The sequence below is a fragment of the Haemorhous mexicanus genome, chromosome 13, assembly GCF_027477595.1.
Source record: "Haemorhous mexicanus isolate bHaeMex1 chromosome 13, bHaeMex1.pri, whole genome shotgun sequence".
Taxonomy (NCBI): Eukaryota; Metazoa; Chordata; class Aves; order Passeriformes; family Fringillidae; genus Haemorhous; species Haemorhous mexicanus.
In genome coordinates, this window is record NC_082353.1 from 14,822,501 (window position 1) to 14,838,208 (window position 15,708).

At 55.6% G+C, this 15,708-nt stretch overlaps 1 protein-coding gene across 2 annotated transcripts; it reads left to right on the forward strand.

Annotated features, from left to right (window-relative positions):
* The first annotated feature begins 3,212 nt into the window (after positions 1-3,212).
* On the forward strand, positions 3,213-14,277 carry MFGE8 (milk fat globule EGF and factor V/VIII domain containing). Of its 2 annotated transcripts, none has more exons than XM_059858536.1 (10): positions 3,213-3,379; positions 6,865-6,990; positions 7,220-7,345; positions 7,852-7,965; positions 8,365-8,546; positions 8,951-9,106; positions 9,995-10,139; positions 11,002-11,204; positions 12,472-12,627; positions 12,874-14,277. In XM_059858536.1, the coding sequence occupies exons 1-10, from the start codon at positions 3,307-3,309 to the stop codon at positions 13,015-13,017; spliced, it is 1,425 nt and encodes a 474-aa protein (XP_059714519.1). In that variant the 5' UTR covers positions 3,213-3,306; the 3' UTR covers positions 13,018-14,277. The 2 variants fall into 2 exon arrangements, with proteins under 2 accessions (XP_059714519.1, XP_059714520.1); XM_059858537.1 differs by having other exon boundaries at positions 3,214-3,379; positions 11,020-11,204.
* Positions 14,278-15,708: the final 1,431 nt, after the last annotated feature.

Here is a 15,708-nt window from a genome sequence, read left to right on the forward strand (position 1 = left end):
CAAGGATATTCAGTAAATAGGTTTTTTATTAGTCCCGAAGTTCCCAATTCCTAAAAAGTAGAATCCCCAAGTGTACAGCCTATGTTTAAAGAAGCTATTACCCTTTTGCTGGAAAGGGCAGAGAGTGTGGAAGACTTTTGTTCCTCAAGAAACTAAACAGAAGTCTGGCTACATGCAGGAGTTGTCCCAGCCAGTGGATGTCTTGGGCAGCTGTTGGAAACCTTGTGCTGGTAGGCCAGTGAGCAGTGACGCTGGCTGGGGCTGCAGGAGGTTAGAGATGCTGGCACAAGCCCTTGGTTATCCTGTTAGAGGGATTAAGAGCAGGCTGGGGCTTAATCCACTGCTGTGGTGCCACAGATCATTTCTCCTTCCCACTTGGAGCGGCTAACACGTGTGGCAGGATGGATAGCTTGGTCCCACGGGGCAGGAAACTTTCCCAGGACCTGTGTTGTGGCCTGAACCACAACTTTGAACTCTAAAAAAGAGTCATGCCTGTGAAGGATGAGGGCTACCTCTGTCAGGGATTTTTCTGGGGGCTCTCAAAACTGGGGTGGGAGAGGAAAACCACTTTCAAGGAGTGTTGTGGGAGCATTTTGGGTGGGGAATCCCTCTGGGGTGTAACAACTGACTTTTGAGATAGACCTAAGCCAGTGAACTCCTTTACAGAACAGATAGTTGAAACAATAGGAGCTGCTACCCAAAACAAGATCCATTCAAGGGCTGAGCAGGGGGGTGGAGGGGCATCTTTGCTACCTGAGTGTGGTGGGGAGAGGTCCTGTGAGTTTCTGAGAGGGAGTGGAGGGAAGGAACATGAAACTGTGCTGATACCAAAGCTGTCACTGCACATTCATCAGCCATGAGATGCGCCCTGGTCAGTTTTATGGCAGATGGGGGCTTTATGCTTGGGCAAGCAATCACCTGTGCATTGTTCACCTCTCTTGCTCACAGGAAAACACCTTTGTATAAGCTGGAAAATAAATAGGATTGCATCAGAGAAATGCATGGCCCCATCTTCACCTATTTTCCTCTTTATTACCCCAGCTACGGGAACCAGGCTATCTGCTATCAGCACGGCTTGCAAAGGGTTATGCACAGCAGAATCTGGCAGATCTCTGCACAGAAGAAACCAAACCCAGTGGTAAATACTGCAACAGCAAGGCCTAAGTAGTCCCTGCAGAAGGGAGTGAAATTACGCCTGACCTTTGACCTACCCAGCTCTTTCAAGCAGAGCCGTCCCTTGCAAAAACTTGGCGGCTGTAGGAGCCCGGGTGTGGTGTTTGCCTGTGGGAGCTGTCTCTGCTTCTCGTTTGTTCCTGGCCTTGACAGGTTGTTCCTCTCTCTTCTCTGCTGCCCGTGTCCAGAGCTTCCTTCTGCCCCCTGGGACAGCAGAGACACTTCCCAAGTGTAGTTTCTCTTGGGATGCCCCTCTCCATAGCATCATTCAAAGAGCCGCTAGAACTTGCAAGCAGCACCGTCCCTGCGGAGAGCATTGCTCCATCTGGCCTCCACAACTCGCTTTTTAATATCCTTTCCCATGCACGCTCCTAGGACATTGGCATTCATGCCTCTGGGGACAGAAAGAAAACATTTTGCTTTCTGTTTTTAGAGAGGCTGATGCTTTTTGTGCAGCTCCCTCTGGGTCTTGCATTCTCTCTGAGACTAATCCAGGCAGTAGCCCCTCAAAAGGCTGAACAAACACCCTTGTCCTAGTTGCTTGTGCACAGCCCTGGGAATCTTGCCCTGAGCTCTCCTCCTCCTGACCTTGTTTTCCTCAGAACACCACAGCAGTAATTACCCTGAGGTTGAAGGGTTATTCGAAAGCAAGTCCTGTGTCTTGTGGGCTCCCTCCTTTCCAGCTGTTGTTTCTCCCTACTCTGGAGTTAAACTCTACCTGGAGTTTTCTTAGTGTTGTTACTAATTTAGGGAAACATCAGCAGCGAGGGTGGTGGGCGTGGGTGGGAATACGTGTCCAGTTCCACGTGTTTCTCATTTTCTGGTGCCCTGAGTAGTCACCAGCGCAGCAGGGCCACTGGATCTGCCACTGGGTCTCTCCCTAGGATGCTGCTTGTGCTCTGGGTGCTCTCATGGGCACTGCATCTGACAAAAGCATTAGCTGGGCACTGGAGTGGAGGTGGGAAGACTGGTCAAAGTGCATGGCATGCAGCTGGACTGCCCAGCTGATGGATGTCTGCGTGGCTGCATTGCCAAAGGCAGAAATGTAGCAACACTCTGCCAGAGTCAGCACATAAATATGAGCAGCCCAAGTGTCTGAAGTGGGTTAGTTAATGCTGAAATGGAGGGTTTTGCAAGAAGAAATAAAATCAGCTTCACCTTTAGGAGGAGGAGGGTTTGGAGTGGATTTCCATGACAGGGTCAAATGATCCAGCATTCCTGTGCTGTGCAGTGCTCTTTTCCAAAGAATTTGCTGCTGAATATGGATTTAGCCTGAATATGCTTTAGTCTTCCAGGGCTAAATATGTTTTTGCCTTTCAGGCCAGAGCTCCCCACAGGGCACCAGTTCCTCTAAAGAGTGTGGCTGGGCTTTTCCAGCTCTTGGTGGCCAGGCACAGCTCAAAAAGGAGCTAGTTTGTGGCCAAACCAGTGGAGTTGTGGCACAGTGCTCTGGGCAGAAGGCTGTTATGTCACTCCCAATCCCTTTCACATATTTGCAGGACCTGTCTGCAAGCTGATTTCCTTGATGCTAGTCAGAAGGAACTTGGGAAAACCCCATGCCGCTGGCATGCTGGATGACAAGGATGGCACAGGGCACTTTTGTTCACTGTCCATCGGAGGGGAAGCCCTCTCCAGCTTTCATCCCACCCAGGGAGAGAAAAGTGGGGTTTGTGCTGCAAAACAGCTCTCCCTTTGCCAAGGGCTGGCAGCCCCCAGTACATTCCGGTCCAACTCTGCACCCTCTGCCTGCCAGCCAGGGCCAGGAGCCATGGGCACTGCCAGGCTCGGGAAGTCCCTACCAGCCACCCGAGGGCCAAGATCTGGCATGGGGCGAGCCAGCGGTCCCCTCACTGAAGCATCATCAGCGTGGCCGTAGTGGCTCTCATTTCCAGAGACACCTTCGCTGCCGCGTTGCTGGACCCCCCCGTGCCGCCTGCACCCCGGGGCGCGGACCCTCGGCCGGGCTGTTCTGGGCCGGTCCCGCCCCGGGGGCGGGCGGCGGAGCACGTGGGGCCGCGCCGGGCCGGGCTGAGTCACTGCCCGCCCCGAGCCCCGCGGCGGAGCCGAGCCGAGCGGAGCCGAGCGCTGCGGAGCGGCTCGGGGGAGAGCGCACGGCGCGGCTCGGGACGCAACATGAGCGCGGCGAGGTTGTTTCGGGCGCTGCTCGCCGTGGCGGTGGCGTTCCCGCTGCTGCTGGTCGTGTCCGGTGAGTGCCGGGGGGACGGAGTGCCGGGCAGCAGGGCTGCCGGAGAACCGGGGATCAGGAGTGCCGGGGAGCCGGGATCCCGGGGATCTGGGGTGCCGGGGAACCAGGGCTCGGGGGATGCGGGGTGCGGGGAAACCTGGGTGCCAAGCGGGCTGGAATGCTGTGGATCCGGAGCGGTGGGGATTTGGAGTGCAGGGTTGTCCGGTGTGCAGGGATTCCGGGGTGCAGCCAGAGTGCAGAGGATCTGGAGTGCAGGGTTGCCTGGTGTGCAGGGGATCCGCGGTGCAGGAGAGGGTGAGTTTCAGGGGATACAGAATACAGGGGAGCCCGGAATGCCGGAGATGTGTAGTGCAAGGGATCCGGGGCGCAGGGGTTGTCCGGGGTGTAGGGGGTGTGTGTAGGGGTTGTCTGGTGTGTAGGGAAACCCGAGATGCCAGGGATCCGCGGGGCCGGGGACCCGGGACGTGTAGCGAGAGGAGCTGGGGGTGCAGGGTGAGTGGGTCCAGGCTGCGGTGCGGGTTGCAGGGCACGCAGTGCGAGTGGGACAGCGTGCAGACCCAGGGCTGCTGCTGCCGGAGCGGAGGATATCGGGTCCACGACCCCGTCCCTTCTTCCAAGGCGGGAGTCTCTCAGCCGGGCTGTCCTGTGCTTTCAGGCTCAGATAACCGTGCTGGCAATGTAAACAGCGTCCCTGGGACCGCCTGGTACGCGCCCAGCTGGCCTGGCCAGGGCAACCCCGGGGAGAAGCAGCTTCATCATAAGCCCGTGGGTCATGCGTGGGGCGCTTGGCTCCGACAGGGATGGATGAGACCAGGGAAAAGGGGAGCAAAGCCTAAGTGCAGGCTCCAGATCAGGGACAAAGGGCAGCAGGAGGGGGTGAGAAAGGCCTTGTTTATGTTTGCTCTCCCTGGATGGCTGAGGTGCCCTTTTTGCCCTCCCAAGACCTGACTTCCCCCAGCCCCGCTGGGATGAGCTGTCCCAGTATTCGGAGGATGTTATTTTTGCCTCCCAGCCAGGCTGTGGGTTCATATAAGCAAACATTTCCAAAAGCGGTGGTTGATCTTTGTTGCCTTAGTTCCTGAGTGTTCAGCCTGTGACAGCTCTGTCCTTGACTGGAGAAAAATGTGTGTATGGAGGATGAAGATGCTGAACAGCTCTGAAACCAGGCCTGAAACAGCCCAGAAACAGGAGCATCCAAAACTGCTTGCTACAGTGGAAAAAGTGACCTGTGTGCCTCACTGCTAGGCAGGGGGCTGGCTACCAACACCCACTATGTAAGGGATTATTCCTGGGAGGGGATAAAAGGGAGTCCAGTTACTTGCAATAACTGAAGTATAAAACTTGGACCCTTCCTGCCCCAGCCCTGGGAGGAGACCTTGGTGCTTTGCTGCCATGTCACACCCCAGACACTCCTGTGCTGGAGGCAGCACTGATGCTGGGGAGCATCAGTGCTCCTTGACACTCTGTGCCTGGTGAAGCAGCCATGTCCCACTATTGGGACAGACAGAAGTAGCTCAGTCTGTGTGGCCTTGACTGGCTGCTGGGAGAGATCCGTGGGATGGGGTGGATTGATGTGCCGAAGACCTGCGGAGCGGTGGAGGGGTGTGGAGCAAAGGCATCCCCACTATCAGCAGGAGCCCTCTCCTCCCATGCTGTAGCTCATGGCAGCGCATTGATGGAGCATGAGGTCATGCAGAACAGGCTGGGCAGCACAGGCAGTGATTTGAACTGGTGCCCAAGTTTTTCTGCCTCCTGAGGCTGGGCTAAGGGAGCTACAGCATCCTTATGGAAACCTCCACCTGATGCTGGCCTGCCTGCCACCAGTGTGTACCCTACACATGTGGAGTGTCAGGAAGAGTAGGATTAACTTGAAGGAGTCCTGCTATTAAAGGACTAATGAGTAGGAGCTCACTGAGTAGTAGCTTAGGCAAATGAGAACTGCGTTGTTTGGTGTTCGTCTGGGCAGTGAGCCCACAGCTCATCAACTTCCACCTTCTCCAGGTCATGCAGGCAGTGAAGGGTTATTCCTAGGTCTCCACCTGGGTTCAGCCCTTGTTCTGGCTTCTGCAGGGTAGCAGAGAAATGCTTGGCATCAAGAGATGTGCTGTCCTGTTTGACAAGGAGTTACTGAGGCTTTCAACCAGTCCTGAGGAAATCTGGTCTAGGTTTATGGAATGTTGTTGCCTTGCAGCTTTTAGGCAGAATAAATTGAGGGTGGGAGGAATTTCAGCCCAGCTCTTGCAATCTGATTCAGCCCAGCAATGGAGCGTAGAAGGTTGGAGGGTGCAGTGGGTTGACATCATTCACTTCCCTCCTCAGCAGGACAGGGTGGGGAAAAGAAGGAAAAGATCCAGAGTGGGTCCTTCCCATGGGCTGCAGTTATTCATTAACTGCTCTGGTGTGGGTCCTTTCCATGAGATACAGCCCATGAGGAAGAGACTGCTCCAGCCTGGAGTTGTCTGTGGGCTGCAGTGTGGATATCTGCTCCCCTGTGGTCCTGCACAGGCTTCAGGGAGACAGGTCTTCTCCATGGGCTGCAGTAGAATCCCTGCTCCTGCACCTGGATCACTTCCTTTCCCTCCTTACTCTGTGCCGGGGGTGTTTGCAGGGCTGTTTCTCTCACATTTTTCTCACTCCTCTTCTACAGCTGCTGTGCAGTATTTTTTACTTTATCTTGGATACATTATCACACAAGCCATGCTGGTGATGGGCACCAGTTTTGAGCAGCAGAGGGTCTCTTTTGGCATTGGCTGGGACTGGCTGTCTCCAGCATGAGAGCAGCTCCTGTTGTCTTCTTGCTGAGCCACCTTTGCAGCCCGCTGCCACCACCACCTTGCCACATAAACTACACCGTGGCAGATGCTGGAGGTGGATGAACAGGCAGGGAAGATGGTGCAGCCCCACCAGCTCCCTGGGGGAACCTTCCTGTGAGCCAGGGCTGCTTTGTGGGAGCTGCTCAGAGAATGATGGAGGTCTGGCAGGCGTCCTGCAGAGATGGACCTTGTGCTTCCTCCTTGCCTGACTCCAGCATCTGGGAACTGAGGAATGCGAGCTCCCCCTACAATGATTTTTCTTTTTGGTGTTCTTACAAGTACAAACTTACATTAGCAAAACCCAGCAATAGCACCAGCCCCATTCCCTTGAATCATTCTGTCCTTCTCGTGCCTGAGCAGGCCCCAGCCTGGCCACTCACATTTCCCAGCCAAGTGTCAGAAATATTTGATGCACCAAAACCCAGGTTTCTCCTGTCTTCACTTTGTCAAGCAGGTCCTTGCTGCTGGTTATGTTCCCAGTCTCAGCCATTGCTTTTGAATGCCAGCAGCCCTGATCAAGATCCAGTAGCCTGTCCCTGAGGTGCTCCCTTCCCTATGGGGTTTGCAGCAGACCAGTTCCTGCTGTTGGGCTGGGATGCCTTTTTGTGCGTGGGGCTCTGGTGGATGGCTGCCTTAGGGAAGGCCTGCAGTGACACCTGGCTTTACTTCCAGGTGACTTCTGTGACGTGAACCACTGTCAGAATGGGGGCACCTGCCTGACTGGGATTAATGAGGCCCCTTTCTTCTGCATCTGCCCTGAGGGCTATGTTGGGATTGACTGCAATGAGACAGAGAAAGGTGAGGAGCTGACCCTTTCCCAGGTGCTCCCCTTGTCCTGGCCCTGCACCACTGGCCCTGGTGTTCAGCCCTTCTGATGGCTGATGGACACATAGAGCACAGATCTGAGTAGGGATATGGTGATGGGATGAACTTGGGGGCAATGCAATGTCTGTGGGGAGTGGAAGCCCACTGGATGCTCTTATTTTCCACCTGTGCCTATATTAGAGTTGCTTTTCCCCTTCCCCAGGGCCCTGCCACCCCAATCCTTGCCACAACAATGGTGAGTGCCAGCTGGTCCCAAACCGGGGCGATGTCTTCACTGACTACATCTGCAAGTGCCCTGCGGGGTACGATGGGGTGCACTGCCAGAACAGTGAGTACAGCAGGGGGGCAGGCGGGGGAAGGTTGTACCCTGGCAGCTTGGGGACCCCTTGGGTGACAGCTAGGGGCTGTGAGTAGCTGTGACTGTGTGGGGCACCAGGCTTACAGGGATCATGGGCTGTTTTGGAGCTTGCAGGGTGGAGGGAAGGACCATGGTGTGTGCACAGGTTATGTCTGAACCTTGCTCTGCATCTCTGGAGGGACTTGGTGTCTCAAGTAATAACACAAGGGGTGCCTCAAGGCTCAGCCTGCTCCATGCAGGTTCCCAGCCTTGATGTGACTCTGTGTCCTGGTGCACCTGCATGGGGACTCTGTGGGGATACAGCATAGATGGATCCTTGCTTAGAGCTTCAACCTGTGCCACCCTCTCTTCAGGGACCCTGCCATGGCCCTTGTTCAGGGGATGACTCCCCCTGTTCTTGTTGCTCTGAATGAGGGGTCCCCTCTCAGGGACTCGTTTTGGGATTGCCTCCTGAGCTCTTCCTCTCTCTCTCCCAGACAAGAACGAGTGCTCCTCCCAGCCTTGCAAAAATGGAGGCACCTGCCTGGACCTGGATGGTGACTACACCTGCAAGTGTCCTTCTCCATTCTTGGGGAAGACCTGCCACAGTCGTAAGTCTTTGGCACCAGCTGTACTGAATTCCCTTTCCCTCCTGTTCCCTACTGTCTGTCCCTCATTGCCAAGAGGGATGTCACCAGCTGGTTTAGGGAATCGATCCTTAATGCCAGCGGGACTGGTCCTAATAGAGGGAACATCCTCAGGAAGGCGCTGTCTCCTCTCTGGAGTGCCCCAGCAAAGTCCTTTCTCCTCCAGACCTCTGTGCTGTGAGGGGGACTGATGGATGGTGTGGTTTTGTCTGAGGGATGAGGAGGAGAGGACCCCTTGGGGACAGCCAGAACCTAGGGCTGGCCTCCCTCTCCTGTTCTGCCCCCAGACAAGAAACAAATGACCCCTAGTTCTGCTCCCTGGTTACTGTCTCTCTTTGATCCTGATCTCCCCTCTGCCCCCAGGCTGTGCTGTTCTCCTAGGCATGGAAGGAGGAGCCATCTCTGATGCCCAGCTCTCAGCATCCTCTGTCTATTACGGCTTCCTTGGCCTCCAGCGCTGGGGGCCAGAGCTCGCCCGCCTCAACAACCACGGCATTGTCAATGCTTGGACCTCCAGCAACTACGACAAGAGCCCCTGGATCCAGGTACCTGCAGCAGGACTGGAATGCCAGCACAGAGAGCAGCCCAGCAGCCATGGCTGGTCTTGCAGTGCTGCTGTCATGGGATTTCACTGCTCCTGGTGGCAAGTGTGGGGCTAAATTGCTGCATCAAGCTGCCACCCAGGGGTATCTTGGGATATGCCTGGAGGAGGGAAGTCCATTGGAGGAAGGTGGGACATGGGTTGATGATCCCCTTTGCTCTGCCCACCTTGGGATGCAAGGCTGGAGGGATGGAGGGCTTCCTCCCTAAGGAAGCTCCAGTGCCCTGGGCAGCCCCTTTCCTTGTCCCAATGCGCACGCTCCCACCCAGACTTGGTGGTCCTGGTGGGTGCAAGGGCTGTGCACCCCATCCTCACTGCACCCCGCTCATCCTCTTCTCCCCCCCACAGGCCAACCTGCTGCGGAAGATGCGGCTGAGCGGGATCATCACGCAGGGCGCGCGCCGCGTGGGGCAGCAGGAGTTTGTCCGTGCCTACAAAGTCGCCTACAGCCTCGATGGGAGGGAGTTCACCTTCTTCAAGGATGAGAAGAAGGATGTAGACAAGGTGGGCTGTGATGCTCTGTGTAGGGGGTGTCCCAGCTCCCCTCATCCTGTGGTGCTGTGGGTGCTGAAGTGGCTGTGAGCTGCATCCCTGTGTGTGGGAAAGTGCTTTTGACCTGGGGCAAAGCTGCGTTGGGAACCGATGGGAACTCTCCTAGCAGTGAGATGGCACAAGCGGTTCCAGTGCCAAGCAATACTCTCTGCCTCTGTTTAATTGACCATAATAAGCATAACCGAAGAAGCAGCACTGCCTGATTTAGGTCATTCAGATAGTATCTTTATCACTGACACCCTGTGGGAACTGGGCTTGGTCTGGGAGTGCTACTGAGCAGCTTGGGTAGCTCAGTGTTGTATCTGCAGCAAGAACCAGCTGACAGTGTGTCTCTCAAAGTGGGAATACTTGTAGATTGCCATGCTCTCCACTTGCAGTTTTTTATGGCAAGCGTCTTCTGCTGGCTTTCTGAGCATCAAGGGAATGGTTGGGAGTATCTGCTTTGCTTTAAAAAAAATAGAAGAATTCCTCTTGTTTCTGCAGCAGTGGAAAAAGTGTGTGAAGGCAATTTAATTCTATTTATTATGTTAAAAAGGAACAAGTGAGCCACCTCTCTGCTTGTCATGATTTGACAAGCATTGTAGTAGTGGGAGTGGGTGTTGCTGCATGTGTGGCTCTGTGGGGGTGAGGATGAAGCAAGGAATATTGCAAAGCTCTGTTGGGAGTGTTGGAGCTCCTCCAAGGTCCTGCACTGTTCCAGGGCACAAAACCAGAGCCCAGCTTCCCCCTCTGTGCTCTTTTGCCATTGGCAGTGCCACGATCTCTCTGTCTGCTCTGCAAGGGATTTGCTGCAGGAGACTGTGGGAGAACTGGGGCACTGAGCCCTGGTCCCTGTTGCAGGTTTTTGAGGGGAACGTGGACTATGGCACCATGAGGACCAACATGTTCAACCCTCCCATCACGGCCCAGTTCATCCGCATCTACCCTGTGATGTGCCGCCGCGCCTGCACGCTGCGCTTCGAGCTCATCGGCTGCGAGATGAACGGTAAATGCCAGTGCTGTCCCCTCAAGGGGCTGCAGGGCAGGGGGTGACATGGGGCAGGGCATCACCCCTTGGCCTGCTTCTGATCCCTCAGGACAGGGGATTTGTCAGTGCTTGCTTTTCCTCACGCTGATGCCTGGGAATACCCAGGGGTGTGTTTGGGGAGCACAAGCCGTTAATCCCATTGGCTCAGCCAGCTCGAGCTGCATTCTCACGCTGCTAACACCTTCCCAAGGCAGGAGTTTTTACTGTGCCCCGTCTCCCCGTGGTTCTGAGCTGTGAAGCCCCTGCTTTTCCTGCTGGAGAGCTTGAAAAGCAGCAGAGGATCAAAGTCCTCTGGGAAATGTAAGGGATCATCAGCCTGAGCCCTTTCCCTGTGCCTCCTGCATTCCTGCCCTGCAGCACATCCCTGGGAACTGAGTGGGACTCGCGTGTCAGTGTGGGAGTGGGATGTTGTGGGGGCTTGGGTCCTGTCCTGCTGCTGCGTGGGTGTGGTGCCATCCGTGCTTTTGGCTGGGGATATCTTTGCGTTGCTCTTTCCACATCCTTCTCTGCTTCCTGCCAAAGCTTTCTGTATTCCAGGGCTGGGCTGGGCTGGGCTGTGCTGTGCTGTGCTGTGCTGTGGGGACATCTACTCATCCTTGCAGCAGGAGGCACTGTAAGCCAGGGAATATCTGGGAGCTAAAAATCCCGGGAAAAGACCACCCTGCTCATCTGCTGAGCATTTCCCTGCCTAGCCCTGGTGCCGCTCTGGGCAGTGGAATGAGATTGTGGGGATGGCTTCTGACAGGTCTGAGGGGTTTTGCTTGCAGCAGTGCTGTTGTCTCTTTCCTTTTCACTGCCTGTGTCAACTGTTGTGTTACAGTGTATTTCAACACGGCAGGTTGCTCGGAGCCTCTGGGCATGAAATCCCGCCTCATCTCCGACCAGCAGATCACAGCCTCCAGCGTCTTCAAGACCTGGGGCATCGATGCCTTTACCTGGCACCCTCATTACGCTCGCCTGGACATGACAGGCAAAACCAACGCCTGGACAGCCCTGAACAACGACCAGTCCGAGTGGCTGCAGGTGGGTCTCTGGTCTCTATAACCTCATGTCTCCTCACCAGCTCCTCAGCTGTGCCTAGGGCCATCTCCTGTTTCAGGGTAGCTGGAGCAGCTGGGTTCGTGTGACAAGAGCCTTGTTGTGGGTCACAAAGTTCAGCAATGCTCTCCCCCAGTGGGGATAACAGGGGCAGGTCAGGATGGGACCACAGCTACAGGTATTAACAGCAGTCCTGGAGCTCTGGCTCAGAATCAGCCCATAGGAACATGGTAGTGTCGTATCTGCACCTTCTTGAGGGGTGCATCAAGTCTGCAGCACCCCAGTTCTGTCTCACCCCCTGAGGAAGTGCCATCCCAGCCTGGAGTGACCATCCCAACACACTTTGGCTGCCCAGAACACCATGTTTCTGTTTTGCAGGAAAAAATCAGGCTTGCTTTTCTCTTCTCAGTCTGGAATAGAAACAAATAGTTTTGAAATTTCCTTCTCAGTTTCCCTTGCTCCCCTGTTTTTGTACTTTTCACATGATTCCATGACATAATAGGACAAAGCAGTTTAGATATTTGTCCCGCTTTTTATTTGGGAAATGATTAAAAGCAGCTGTCTCACAACTCTAAATAAACCAGCTTATCGAGACATTGCCTGATGACGGGGTCAGGATGACACGCTGAGCTGGGCTATTGCACCACAGGCTGCTTGTTTGTATATATGTGTATAGATTTACATGTACACTCAGGATTTATGTGTATTGTATCGCTGGAATTGCCCTCTATGAGCATGAAAACAGAGCTAAATTAATGAGGCTTTCAGCTCCCTTGGTGGTTTACCCTGTGTGCCTGCAGCAGTAAACACAGTGTGGCAGAGTAAAGAGAATAGAAACTGTCTCGCTTAGAACCCAAATGTCAGATTGTGTTCTATTTTCTCAGCCAGAATTACTTTCCAGTGGAAATGCATTTCCTCTGTGAATCCTGTATTTTTTTTGAGTTGAGATTTTTTGCTGTCCTTCCCACACTGGTGTTTCCGGCACAAAATGTGGAGGTGGCAGGGGTGGGCAAGGGAGCTGAGATGAATTTGTGCCCACTTTTGGTTGCTTTGAGTAACGCTGTGAGTGTTGAAGGATCAAATATTTCACAGTCATGTTTTATGATTTGTCTGGCATGGGGGTCAAGTGGTGTTTTCTCCATTCTTGACCCTCGGGGGCCAGCTCTTCCTGGCTGCCTCTGGAGCATGAAGGGTGCTGTAGGGTGGGAGTGCTGCTCCTGCAAGGAGTTGTGACTAGCCTTATCTCTGCCAGATTGACCTTCGGGACCAGAAGAAGGTGACAGGCATCATCACACAAGGAGCCCGTGACTTTGGGCACATCCAGTATGTGGCAGCTTACAAGGTGGCCTACAGTGACAACGGCACGTCCTGGACCCTGTACCGGGATGCCCAGACAAACAGCACCAAGGTGGGTGTGGGGAGGGCAAGGCGATTTCCCAGGGGGGGATGAGATCACAGAATCACAAAAATATGCTGAGTTGGAAGGTAACCACAAGGATCATTGAGTCCGACTCCTGGCCCTGCGCAGGAGTCCCCAAGAGTCACACCATGTGCCTGAGAGTGTTGTGCAAAGGCTCCTTGAACTCTGTCAGTCGGTGCTGTGACCGCTGCCCTGGGGTACTGGCAGCACTGATTGCCCACCTTTCTCTTCTAGATCTTCCATGGCAACAGTGACAACTACTCACACAAGAAGAACGTGTTCGACGTGCCCTTCTACGCCCGCTATGTGCGCATCCTGCCCGTGGCCTGGAACAACCGCATCACCCTGCGCGTGGAGCTGCTGGGCTGCGATGAGTAGGCACGGGGAAGAAGGACGGGGCTGCTCTTCCCCGCTGCCCAGCCTGCACCCTGCCTGCCCCTGCCCACTCCTGCTCTGACCTCACACCCCCCTCTCCATGTCCCCACACTCAGGAGGCGGCCAAGAGGGCTCCCCTGCCCCGCGGTGGTGCTGGGGCTGCAGCACTGCGCTTTACGGGGCCCTTGAAGGTGGGATGTGGGGATGGCTCCTGCCCTCTTGCTGCTCCAGCCAGGGCTGACACCCCCTCCTGCAACTGGGGCTTTCTTGGGGACACCATCCTGCAAATGAGGCCTTGCTGGGGAACCCTGTCCTGCAACCAGGGCTTGGCTTTTTCTTCTCAGCTAAACCTGGGGACAAATTTTCTCCTACCTGCTTCTGCTTCCAGCAGAGAGACTACACCCTGTGGCAATCCCTTGCCTGAGCTGTGTCTTGGGGCTCAGCCATTTTCAGGGTCTTAGGGCAGGCTCCTCTGGTTTGCAGCCTCCAATGTCCCTCCTGCTCCCTGCTTGTCTGCAAGCAGGGGCTGTGAAAATCCTCTGATAAATCTCAGCTGTTGTCCCCTGCCCATTTTGCCAGGCCCTGAGTCTCCTTGCCTGCAATGTCAGCACCACGTAGTGCGAGTGGAGTGATGAGACAGTTCCTGTCAAGAGGCACCAGGTCCCCACTGATAGTGGCTCTACCTGCTGGGTACTCTGGCAGGCACCACAGTGGGCATTTTGGCAGGCACTGCCCATTCCCCTTCCTGGGATGCCGGCTCCAGCAGCCTCCCAGTCTCAGCATTGCCATCATCCCCAGTTTACTGCAGTTTGGTGTGCTTGGCTGTCCCTTGTCCTCAGAGCCCAGTGGTGACCAGTGGGACTACGATCTGGTAGTGGGGAGAGTTGGTTTGTAGCCAGAAGGATGTGAAGAAAAGATGGGAAAGGTGGTAATTAAACCACCCAAATGCAGGGGGCAGAGAGCTGTGCCATGACCCTTTTTGTAACCTGACTCTTTTCCCTTTACATGGGGTGGAGGGGAGCCTCTTGCAATGCTCGAGCCCTTGGGATTTGCAGTAGGAGATGAGTGAGTCCCAGGTGGGAGCACGGGCAGGCTGTCCTGGGCTGGCAGCAGTGCTTCCCCTGCCGGCTGGGATGTGAAGCAGCCATGGGGCTGGGCTGGCAGTGGGTTTGCTTTGGCAAGGGCTGAGGGAACCCGAGTGGGATGGCAGCGATGGCCCCACTCTGGGGTGTCTCTGACAGTATTAAAACCAGCTGAAACTTTTGGGGGTGTTGGTTTGTCTGATCTGTGCCTCCCCAAGACCATCTCCCAAAGCTTGGCTGGTCTGGTGATCTTCCAGGATTCCCTCTGAGCCCCTTGACTCCTCCACCCTGGGGTGGCCAGCTGCTGTGCTGGCCCTGCACCTCTCCTGCCTTCACAGACCCTCCCAGCTCCCTTCCCTGCCTGAAAAACAGGGTATCTCAGGGCTTTGTGTGCATCTTTCCCACCGTCCCCACCCTGCCGCAGCTGCTGGAGACTGCTCGCAGCTGGCCAGGCGCAGCGGGATGGGACTTGGGGAGGGGAAGCCTCTATCAGCACCCACACCCTGTGTCTCCTCCTTTGGCTTTGATCCTGGAGCAAATCCCCCAACTTGGAGCTAGATCAGCTCTTACACCCAAGCATGCTCCCAGGGCTGGAGGGGGCTGTGAATTTTGCAAGAGCTGCCTGTGGGGATGTTCCCAACAGAGCCCTCTTGGGGAGGGCTGGGGCATGGATGCTGCTGGAGCAGGATCTGCCTGCCCTGAGGGTGTGATCCCATGTAAGGAGGGGGCATTGTGGTAAACAGGACAGAGGAGCTTTGCTTGTGTCCAGGATCTGCCACACCGGGCAGGGACCCCTGAAGTTGGCATGAATAGCCAAGCGTCTTACCACAGCTCTCTGTCCCTGCAGCTCTGGACAATCTTCCTGCACCTCCCTGTGGCCAGCAGTGCCCTGCTCAGCCAGGCATCTCCTCCTTGGGCCTTGTCTATGGGAGGTGGGCTCTTGCCTTGCCCTGGGAGTACCAGATGTGGGCATCAGAGGAGCTGGGGATCTGCTTGCGAAGACTGGGCTGAATTCATTGTGTCTGTGGCTGCAGCTGCTTGGTGACAAATAGCAGCCACAGACAGAGACAGGGACAGGGGGGACGGTCTGCCCAGTTCACCTCCAGACATGCCACCCTTATCATCGGGAAGCTGAGGCAGAGATAAGAGCAGTTCGCTTCGAGTCCAGCCAAGACAGCCATGAGCCAGGGATATGGCAGAGGCTCCATGAGGAGGGTGATGGGAGCAGATGCTGCACAGCAGAGTGGGGGAAGTGTCCTCAGCCCCCTGCTGCTGCTCCCCCTGCCCATTGCTGCCCCCCAAGCAAGCCCCTCTGACGGATTCTGAGTGCCTTCCCAGCCTTGTGGCATTTCCTTCATCCCCCAGAGCCCCAGGATGGGGGGTCTGGGAGAGCCATAGTGCCCTCCCCACCATGCACAACCCCTCAGGGCTTGTCCCTATCCCTCGGATGCTCTTCCCGGACATGGCTGGGTTGCAGGGACAGCAGGAAGGCTGGGATGGCCGGCAGGCTGTGGCACCCTGCTGACTGCTGCCAGCCTCTGGCAGCTGGTTCCTCAGGAAGCAGCCATCAGGGAGAGCATCCTCTCACCACCACCCGGAAAGCCCAGCACAG